At 41.1% G+C, this 11,018-nt stretch overlaps 1 protein-coding gene and 1 non-coding gene across 2 annotated transcripts in view; one reads left to right on the top strand and one right to left on the bottom strand.

Moving 5' to 3' along the window:
• Positions 1–9,965, bottom strand: part of LOC143282312 (uncharacterized) — a 43,262-nt gene extending 33,297 nt beyond the window's left edge. The window contains exons 1-3 of the mRNA XM_076587913.1: positions 9,324–9,965; positions 2,496–3,010; positions 966–976 (exon numbers count right to left, since the gene is read on the bottom strand). Coding sequence (XP_076444028.1) covers positions 966–976; positions 2,496–3,010; positions 9,324–9,933 — 1,136 coding nt within the window. The 5' untranslated portion in view covers positions 9,934–9,965. The remainder of the gene's footprint in view (positions 1–965; positions 977–2,495; positions 3,011–9,323) is intronic.
• Positions 4,413–4,531, top strand: LOC143282579 (5S ribosomal RNA). Its single transcript, XR_013055275.1, has one exon. It is a non-coding gene; the product is annotated as a 5S ribosomal RNA (ribosomal RNA).
• Positions 9,966–11,018: the final 1,053 nt, after the last annotated feature.

The following is an 11,018-nucleotide window of genomic DNA, read 5'->3' as shown; positions in this document are numbered from 1 at the left end:
CTCAACCTCCTGCAGGCACTTTGGCCCTCCCCCATAAACCCTCAGAAAGACCGATTTCCATGTACCAAACCGTTTAGTTTAAACAAAAAACCCCCAGTGGCCTCCCCCCCCCCCCCACCTGCAATCAAGATCAGTGACACAGAGATCAAGTCAGTCGACAAGTTTTGTTACCTGAGCAGCACCCTATGCAGCAACGGAGCCCTTGATGCAAAAGTGACGCTATGCATCACCAAGGCCAGCTCCGCCTTTTGCAGACTCAAAAACAGGCTGTGGAAAAACAAAGGCATCAGGCTCAGCACCAAAATCAAAACCTACAGAGCTGTTGTGCTGACCACCTTGTTGTACTGCTGTGAAACCTGGACGACATATCGCCGTCACATTCAAAAACCTGAGCAGTTTCACCAGAGATGCCTACGAAAGATCCTCGGCATAAAGTGGCAAGACAGGGTCTCCAACCTTCAGGTCCTAGAGAGGAGCGGCCTGCCCAGCATAGAAAGCCTGTTGACCCAGTGCCAGTTACGCTGGACAGGACACATTGTCCGCATGACAGACAGCAGGATACCGAAGATGCTTTCGTATGGCCAGCTGAAGGAAGGCCACCGTGAACTTGGAAGACCCTGCAAGCGCTTCAAGGACACCTTGAAGACAAACCTCAAAGCCTGTGACATAGACATCGCTTCCAGGGAAACTGATGCCCTTGACCGCTCTCTCTGGAGAATGCTGTGCTCTAGTGGCATAAAGACATTTGAAAACAAGAGAACACTGGCTATTAAGGAGAAGCGTGAGCGGAGGAAGCAGGGCTCAACTTCTGGAGACGTTTTCCCTTGCAACACCTGTGGGAAGTGCTGTGCATCCAGAATCGGCCTCTTCTCCCATGTGAAGACACACACCGACAGATAAGCCTGCCTGTCTACTCATCCGTCGGACCGACGGGAGACATCATCAACAATAAAAACAAAATCCACCTTTTCTCTGCCTGCACCGCAATTACTACACAAAGACATACTTCAATCTACTGTGCAATGTAAGATGCCAAATTCTATACATCTTACAATCTACAAAACACCATTAGAGAACACATTATGCGGGATATGAAGTCCTGAGACAACTTTCATAACCTGGAGGACATGTTGCCCAATATATATATTCCATATCTTCCATATTACATTGCCCAAGCTTATATCCAACAGACCAGCACCAGCTTACACATGCGACCGCTGCGACAGAGACTGTCTCTTTCGCATCGGTCTCTATAGTCAGAGGCGACGCTGTTTGGTCCAAGCAGACAGTCCAATTAGACATTAGGTCGGATATACTCTATCCATGGTCAGCCATGACCGAAGGAGGCCTACTACTACCTAATATATATATATATATATATATATATATATATATATATATATATATAAATATATAGACGGAAACAGAGACGTACACACAGAAAGGAAAAGAGACAGACAGAAACAGACAGACATTCACGGGCAAATCACCTTGCCTGGACAGACAGTCAGAAAATCACACATACAGAGAGACAAGCAGACAGAGAAACGGATTATCACACAAACAGTGAGACAGACAATTGCACATAGTGAGACAAGTGGACAAAGAGACAAAGAGACAATCACACATATAGAGAGAAGTATACAGGCAGACAGACGGAGAGACAGACAATCACACATATAGAGAGAAGTATACAGGCAGACAGACGGAGAGACAGACAATCACACATATAGAGAGAAGTATACAGGCAGACAGACGGAGAGACAGACAATCACACATATAGAGAGAAGTATACAGGCAGACAGACGGAGAGACAGACAATCACACATATAGAGAGAAGTATACATGCAGACAGACGGAGAGACAGACAATCACACATATAGAGAGAAGTATACAGGCAGACAGACGGAGAGACAGACAATCGTACATATAGAGAGACAAGCAGACAAACAGACAGACAATCACACATAAAGAGAGACAGGCAGAGAGACAGGCAGAGAGACAGACAGACAGACAATCACACATATAGAGAGACAGGCAGAGAGACAGACAGACAATCGCACTCAAAGACAGACAAGCGCACATGATGACATAGAAAATCCCACATGTAGAGAGACAAGCAGATAGCCAGCCAGACAGACAGATAATCACACATATAGAGAGACAAGCAGACAGACAGACAGATAATCACACATATAGAGAGACAAGCAGACAGACAGACAGATAATCACACATATAGAGAGACAAGCAGACAGACAGACAGATAATCACACATATAGAGAGACAAGCAGACAGACAGACAGATAATCACACATATAGAGAGGCAAGCAGACATGGTGACAGTCAATCACACATACAGAGAGACTGGCAGACAGACTGGCAGACAAATAGTCAGACAATCGCACATATAAAGAGAAAAGCAGACAGAATGACATAGACAATCACACACATATAAACAGACAGACAGACACAGAGAGACAGACAGACAGAGTCACCTTGCCAGCCCCACAGTCATCTGAATGGTAGTAGCAATGGGTTTCGTCCTCGTCACCCAAACACTGTAGCTGGCCGTCACAGGAAAAGTGTCGGTACAACTCGGGCCATTCGGACTTGGAGCAATTCCACTGATTACTCGTCGACACGGGTCTTCTCTGCTGGAAGGAGAACACTAGACCCAAACATTGTGTTCTCACATACTTGGCATCATACAGTAAAGTCAAGGGCCTTGTTCCATTCCAGTTTTGTTTGTCTTCGGTGTCGGAAACAACCAGGTTTCTCCGATACTGTGAGATTCCTTCAACGAATGTTTTCAGGTCTGGGAAAATGAATGGCAAACGAAGGTCTCTCATGGGCTTCTTTATAGGTCCACAGGGACTTTGGAAGCGAGCGAACGCAACGTAGCAGCTGGAGGATTCATTGGCACTAACAAAGATGACCTGTCCAGGTGGAGGAGTCAGGATTGCACAGATGTTGTAGCGTAGTTTGATGTGTCTGGGTGTCTGTATGTAACCTGGGAGAGAGGAGGAAGAAAGGAATTCTGTTTTCTACGGATGATTGAACAAGTAAACATTTAGCCCTCGGAAGGAGGAAACAAAATGGAGACTAAATGAAGAAACTAAGAGACAGAGAGAGAGAGATGCAGAAAGAGAGAGAGAGAGAGTGAGAGAGAGAGGCTTTTGACGCTTTGACACTTTAATGTCATTGGCCATGAGGTCCTTATGGGTGAATGCATCAACAAACTTTCAATTTATAACAAACCATTATGATAAACGAATGAAATGGTGAAAGCAAAATTAATAATGAAACAAAACAAAGTTTCTTCTTTGAAGGGGAAAAAAACAAAACAAAAAAACAACAACAAAAAAACAACAACAAAAAACAAAAACCAAAACAAAAAAACAACTAACCAACAGGCCACCCAACACATAATAAGTCCGTTCATTCATCTATCAATGCACCATGCAACATATTTCAACACTGGTTACAGAAGCAAATTGTTAAGCGCATCTGACCACGTAGTTATGCTTGTTGTGCTTTTTGGCTTATCTTCATAGCTTCTGTATAAATTTTGCTAACGAGATTATCACTCCGTGACCTTCTGATGTTAACATTGTAATGAGGTCCTTTCTTTTTGTAAATTCTTTCTGAAAAAACAACACACGTTTACTTCTCAAATCATCATATGATTTACAATCAAACATAAAATGAAATTCATCATCAACTGTGGAGTTACACAAAGGATATGGACAATTTGTGGACGTACCTGGCATGAACCATTTTTTTGTTGGCATTAAAGCCAAGAGTTCTTAATTTAAATTGAGCAAGCATTGTGCGATGCCATTTATTCGCAGTAACAGTCAGGAATTTCTCAGCTTGAAATATACCTTCAAATGAATGGAATCAGCTGCACGTATCTTTACTTTCCGTGTCTGAATGCAAATTTTGTTTAAATATATCATGCACTCTGGACTTAAATTCTGATATAAAAGTTTGAAATAAGATAGATAGATAGATAGATAGATAGATAGATAGATAGAGAGAGAGAGAGAGAGAGAGAGAGACAGACAGACAGACAGACAGACAGACAGACAGACAGACAGAGAGAGGATTCTAAGAAGACAACCTTATTTTTTCATATTTCACTTCACCACAGTGGTCCACCTCACAACTTAACTACATACATTGATGCAAGTTCGAAAAAAACAAAACAATCAAACACCACCACCACCACCAACGACAACAAAAAAAACATGCACACTGTGCTACATGGTGCATTTCACCATCGTAAATCTAGGTATCTATTCAAAGGTCAATATACCTGTTATGCCAAATGATGTATTGCTCCATTGTCAGTTCGGATATCTGTTCGAACCACAAAGCATAAGGTACAACGGCTAACTGTTGACAAGCTTGCCAACGGCCATACCACGTTGAAAACACCGGTTCTCGTCCGATCACCGAAGTTAAGCAACGTCGGGCCCGGTTAGTACTTGGATGGGTGACCGCCTGGGAACACCGGGTGCTGTTGGCAACCTTTTTTCAAGGCCTGACTAAGCGCGTTGGGTTACGCTGCTGGTCAGGCATCTGCTTGGCAGATGTGGTGTAGCGTATATGGATTTGTCCGAACGCAGTGACGCCTCCTTGAGCTACTGAAACTGAAACTGACAAGCTTCCATGATGTTCTTGTCATCTATGCTCTGTTGTTGTTGCTTCGATTTTCCTTAGTGTTTTGGTCTCACCCTTCATACGTAGCTGCAGAATGTCGCTTGGCCTGTTCTTCTGGAGAAACTGAGATCACCACTAAACTGAAAGTGGTGCCTCTGTCATGGACTGTTATAGTATGGGTGGATATTTATATAGCACCTACCCTCGGTCGGAGACCAAGCTCAAAGCGCTTTACGAACACGGAATCATTTGCACAGCAGACTGTCTACCTGGGTAGCGCCGACTTACAGCTGCCGTTGGGCGCTCTTCATTCGTTTTCTGTGTCATAGAATCAGGTTTCAGTCACGCGCACATACACACTCATACAGTCATGTAACATTTTACATCTACCCTGCCATGTAGGCAGCCATACTCTGTTTTCGAGGGTGTGCGTGCTGGGTATGTTCTTGTTTCCATAACCCACCGAACGCTCACATGGATTACAGGATCTTGCGTATTTGATCTCTGTGCGTATACGCACGAGTGGGGTTCTGACACCAGCAGGTCTGCACATATGTTGACCTGGGAGATTGGAAAAAAAAAGTCCGCCCTTACCAACAAGGTGCCGTTACCGAGATTCGAACCCGGGACCCTCAGATTGAAAGTGCACTGTTTTAACCACTCGGCTGTTGCGTCGGTCGGGGAGTGGAGGGGAGGAGGGGGTGCGCTCTTTGTTGCTGTTTGCCAACATGTGAATACATCTCTTCCCCAGGCAGACAACATCAAGTAGCTGGTCGATGTACACACACTGCTCACACCGAAACAGCTGCTCCCTGCTGTGCATGATAACATCCCCTTTGGAGGAACAAACTGCTGTCATTAGCATTTACTGATGAATCATTTTTAAACTACTGATGATTTTTCTTCAAGATGACTATCCACATTAAGTGATATTAGACATGAAAAAAAGGAGAAAAAAGAGGGAGAAGGGAAAGGGATAAAACAAAACGACACTATTCGCAACATTAACTTACCAGACGAGGGAGATGCTTTTGACACTTTGACACTTCAATGTCATTGGCCATGAGGTCCTTGTGACATGGGTGAATGAGTCAACATACTTTCATTGCATGACAAACAAATCATTACAATAAACGATTAAAAATGGTGAAAGCAAATATTGAAACGAACCAAAGGTCTTTCCTTGAAGAAAAGTCGTAGCAACCAACAGGCCACCCAAAACATTAATAACACTTATCCACCAACACAACAAATTCCATTACTGGTTACAGGAGAAAATGTCAAACCTATCTGAGCACGCAGTTTGTGTCTTTTTGTTCTGATTTTTTGCCTAATTTTCAAAGCTTCTGAAATTAATTTTGCCATTCAAATTATCACCTCATGATCTTCAGTTAGCATGCTAAAGAGATTATTTCGTTTTCAAAATTCTTATCAAAAGAATACCACACATCTATTTCTCAAATCGTCGTGAGAGAGAGAGAGAGAGAGAGAGAGAGAGAGAGAGAGAGAGAGAGAGAGAGAGAGAGAGAGAGCAATAACGATAACGATTTTTTCAGATAAAAGTCAAAGCCCCTTACCGAATGGGGTATCATTAAACAAGGTCTGATAAAGTTAGCATGACACACGATGAATCTGCAACACAAACCAACCAAAAACTGCTGACAGAAATGTCCAACAACATTCACCATTCACGACGTAACATCTCTCTCTTCAATGCTTCAAATGTATATATACAAGTTACACAGAGTAGACTCATGTCTTGATGACATGAGCATATTGAACGTAAAGCTTGATGGATCTTTATGATATACTGATTGAAATAGTTTTTGTCTGAGGTCACTCATGGCAGGGCAACATAACACAAAATGTAGTTCGTCTTCCTTACCCATGTTACATAAACAACAAGAATACACAGGTTCACTTAAATAACTGTATCTGAAACAATGAGAAGCAATATCAGAAGAGAGAGAGACAGAGACAGAGACAGAGACAGAGAGAGAACGAACGAACGAAATTTTATTTCAAGAGGGTAAAGGAATAAGCACAGAGTGCTTGTTTACATCCGGACCTGTGAGCAAGAATACTAATGATGAAAAGAAAAGAGAGAAAAAAGTGAGAGTCCAATTCACAACAGCAAGATCAAAATCACGAAAGCAGCTACAAACATAGGTCTAGATATGTAAGTACAACACAAAAACGCTAGAAATAAATAACAAGAGGGACAATAGGGACGGGGCATGGTGGAGAGAAGGAGGAAGAGACAAGGGGAAGAGTAAAGAAGGTAGGGGAGGCTGACTGAACAGACAGGTATACTGACAGTGGAGACAGACATGGAGAGACTGACAGCGGAGGAGAGAGGCATGTACATATCCACAATCAATACATCTTTCTTGTTAATGATTTATGTGTCACATTATCACATGTATTTCAGTAAATGTGCATGATATATGTTTTTGAAGGTATGGATGCATTTGACAGTGTTTACATTCAGACAGGACAATATTTCATTCCATAAACAGCCTAGAACAGACTAGATTTGAAAAGATTGATCCTTGGAAGTGGCACCATAACTTTATGAACATGACAATGAGTGTTGGCTACAAATTTATTGTTTTAGTGAGGGGGAAGCAAATCCAGACATGATTTTGAATATAAATAGACCTTTGAGATATACATAAGTTCTGTTTTTAGTGGAAGGATATCGAGAGCTTTCTCATCAAATATAGTTAATGATGAAGATTTTAAAAGAATCAGTTCTATAGCTCGTCTATGCAGATTTAACTGAGGTTTCATAATGTTGTCACTTGCCGAATCCAACACTGTCGAAGCATAGTTAATGTGTGATTCTATATAAGATTCTTTACTGTGTAATTTTATATAGTGACTCCAAAAAGCTTTCGACAATGATGATTAAAAAAGTGATTAATTCTAGACAGTCGAAGTATATATATATATATATATATATATATATATATATATATATATATATATATATATATATATATATATATATACCTTTGACCATGGCGAGTTATTATCGATAGTGACTCCAAAGATTTTGTGGTGGTCAACTTCTTCGCCGTTGATAAAAATAGGCGAACAGTTCATTGACATACATTGACGTTCTTGCCTTTATCTATCAGGATTTTTTATTTTATTATATTTTTTAAGTTATTTTTTTAGGATGGAAGATTCAAGTGCTTTAGTTCTGACCATTCATTCAGAGAGAGAGAGAGAGAGAGAGAGAGAGAGAGAGAGAGAGAGAGAGAGAGAGAGAGAGAGAGAGAGGAATCTGACTGAATGACATTGAAAACGCTCTCTTCATTATGTTTATACACCCTCATGATTATGTTTAAACACCTTAACATTATCATTAAGCACCATCTTCATTATCTTTAACACGTTATTTTTAAACACTCTTATCGTTTAAACACCCTCTCCATTATGTTTAAACACCCTCTTCATTATGTTTAAACACCCTCACCATTGTGTTAAAACACTGTGATCATTAAGTTTAAACGCCCTCGACCTCATCATTATGTTTAAACGCCCTCATCATTAAGTTTAAACACCCTCTCCATTATGTTTGAACACTCATCACTCTGTTTAACCACCCTCTTCGTTATATTCAAACGCCAGCATATTTCCTCTCCACCTTTACGACGCTGCAGACGTGACAAATTCCGAGCTTGGTTTTTGCCAGCACTTGGGACTTCAATCCCCCCAAAAAACATCACAAGATGAAGTGGACATTTAATTTTATTTGATATGTAGATATCAAACTCTCTCTCTCTCTCTCTCTCTCTCTCTCTCTCTCTCTCACACACACACACAGACGCGCGCGCGCGCGCACACACACACACACAACACACACACATTTAACTTTTCAAAACACGTTTGTGCCTATTGGTTGCGTTTAAAGAGACGGTAGTTTCGGTCCTTTCTTAATCAACAAACATTTCTGTTCTGCTGTTTTAACCATTTCCTGATCTAGACTATTATTACAAACATTTGAAACATTATTTGTAACGGAACACGCATTGCTGAACACCGCCCAACTAAGTAGCAGCACAGGGCCTCCTCTGGTGTGTAACCTTCTCGTGACAGACATAGTATCGATAGTCTCTTGTGGACATTCTGACGCTGAGACTGTGACAGATGAATCCGAATGTGCCTGTGTGTATTTGTATTGTATTTGTATTTCTCCTTTTTGTCAACAGATTTCTCTGTGTGAAATTTGGGCTGCTCTCCACAGGGATAGTGCGTCGCTACACAAAGAGCGCCAATGAGTGACGTTGCAGTAATGCCACTGTATGCAGATGACAGGAATTAACAAATGAATAGCAAATAGATAAATGAATAAATATATAAACAGATAAATAAATAAATAAACAAATAAATAAATAAATAGATAAATAAATAAATAAATAAATAAACAGATAAATGAATAGCTAAATATTCCAAATGTGCTTAACTCGCAGCTGTCTATTCCTTTCCCTCTTGTTTTTCCCACTGGATGCAAATGGTTGTAACTGACACATAAATAGATAAGTATATAAATCTACTGAGATAAATAAATAGATAAACATTTATGATGTGCTCAACTTGCAGTTGTCTATTCTTTCCCTCGTTCCCCTCCCACCCACCCCCCTACTCACCTAATGAAGACGTCAGAAAGACGACTTTCAAACCAGGCGCATTCGTTGACGCACTGACGAAAGCAAAGTTAAAACACAGCACAGGCCGATTCCATTGAGCGTGGTAGGGTGACGTCACCGTGTTGGTTGTGGTCACACCCTGGGTGTCGGGGTTCAGTTCTGGGCACGACGACAGCTTGTGGTGGTCTGGACACACCCGCTGACCTCCTTCGTTCCTCCTCCAGGCCAGGACCCCAACATCACTGCAGCTGCCTGTCTGCAACTGGGTCACACTTCCCACAGGAACGTGCAGCTGGAGGAAGCAGTCAAACCTGGATGTGTTCAGTCCTGTCGATGTGTCGTTGTTATCAGTTCTGGCTTCTGTAATGGAAGCCTGTGTGATACACTGATCATTGTCGTTCAAAGGGTGAACTTTCAATTGGAGTTGATCACCACTATTGCCGGTTGAACTGGTTGAAAGTGTTGCTGCATCATGGTTTAAAGGAAGGCTGGTTGGAAACGTTGCTGTATCGTCGTTTAAATTGTTCTCATTGTCCTCTTTCTGAACAGCAACTTTCTCTGTTCGCTCTTTGCCGTTCGTGGTTGACGTGTTCAACGTTATCAGAATCATAAGAGAGATAAGTTTTGTATAACGTGATGACAATGTCTTGTTCAGAAACATTGTGAAATGTAATATCTTGTGATGTAATGTTTGGATCTGCAGGGTTTCTGTCAATTGTGATATGTGGCTGATTCAAAATATCCATGTGTGTTTGTTTGTTTGTGTGTGGTTGTGTGTGTGTGTGGGGGGGGGGGGGGGGGGGAAGGAGGAGGAGTTCTTCATTAGTTTGCAATATGACCAAGTATACACTTGAAACACACACACACACACACACACACACACACACACACACACACACACACACACACACCTGCATCTACTCCGCAACGACACATCTTTTCGTTTTTATATTTTTATCATTTTGTTATTGTAATTTTTGTTTAATCACTCTATTTCTTCATTTCGTTTCATTTATTATTCTCGAACATCACCTAAGTGGAGATGCATAAAATTTAAGGAAATTTACGTGATTTTATTATATTGATTAATCTGTCACACACACGCACACACACACACACACACACACACACACACACCATAAAAAAAAAAATCATGATTCTTACATCACGGATAGCAGTCCGTACCAAATAAGTAACTAAACAGCGTTTCTAAAATGTGTTAACATCACACAGAGGGAGAGAGAGAGAGAGAGAGGCGCATATTCATTTGGTAAAAAGAATGTATATACATAGTGTGTGTGTGAGTGTGTGTGTGTGTGTGTGTGTGTGTGTGTGTGTGAACGAAGAACGTGCAACTTCTAATTAACCAGTCATGCTAAGTAAAGTCGGCCACGACGCAGTTCACACACACACACACACACACACACACACACACAGACACGCACACACACACATATGTATATATATATATATATATATATATATGTGTGTGTGTGTGTGTGTGTGTGTGTGTATGTGTGAGACGCAGCATAGGAAAACCAGTCTACAGTCGCAATTTGTCATTTTTATGTTTGTATACCGTCTACAAGTTTTAAACAAAATCACAGATTAAAAAAAAGAGTAATAAATAAATAAATTAAATAGATAAAAATAAGTTTCTAAGTTCGTGTGCTCAATGAGTAGAAATGGAGAAAT

Source organism: Babylonia areolata, chromosome 5 (genome assembly GCF_041734735.1).
Source record: "Babylonia areolata isolate BAREFJ2019XMU chromosome 5, ASM4173473v1, whole genome shotgun sequence".
In the NCBI taxonomy this organism is placed as follows: domain Eukaryota; kingdom Metazoa; phylum Mollusca; class Gastropoda; order Neogastropoda; family Buccinidae; genus Babylonia; species Babylonia areolata.
This window is presented reverse-complemented; position numbering and strand designations above follow the sequence as displayed.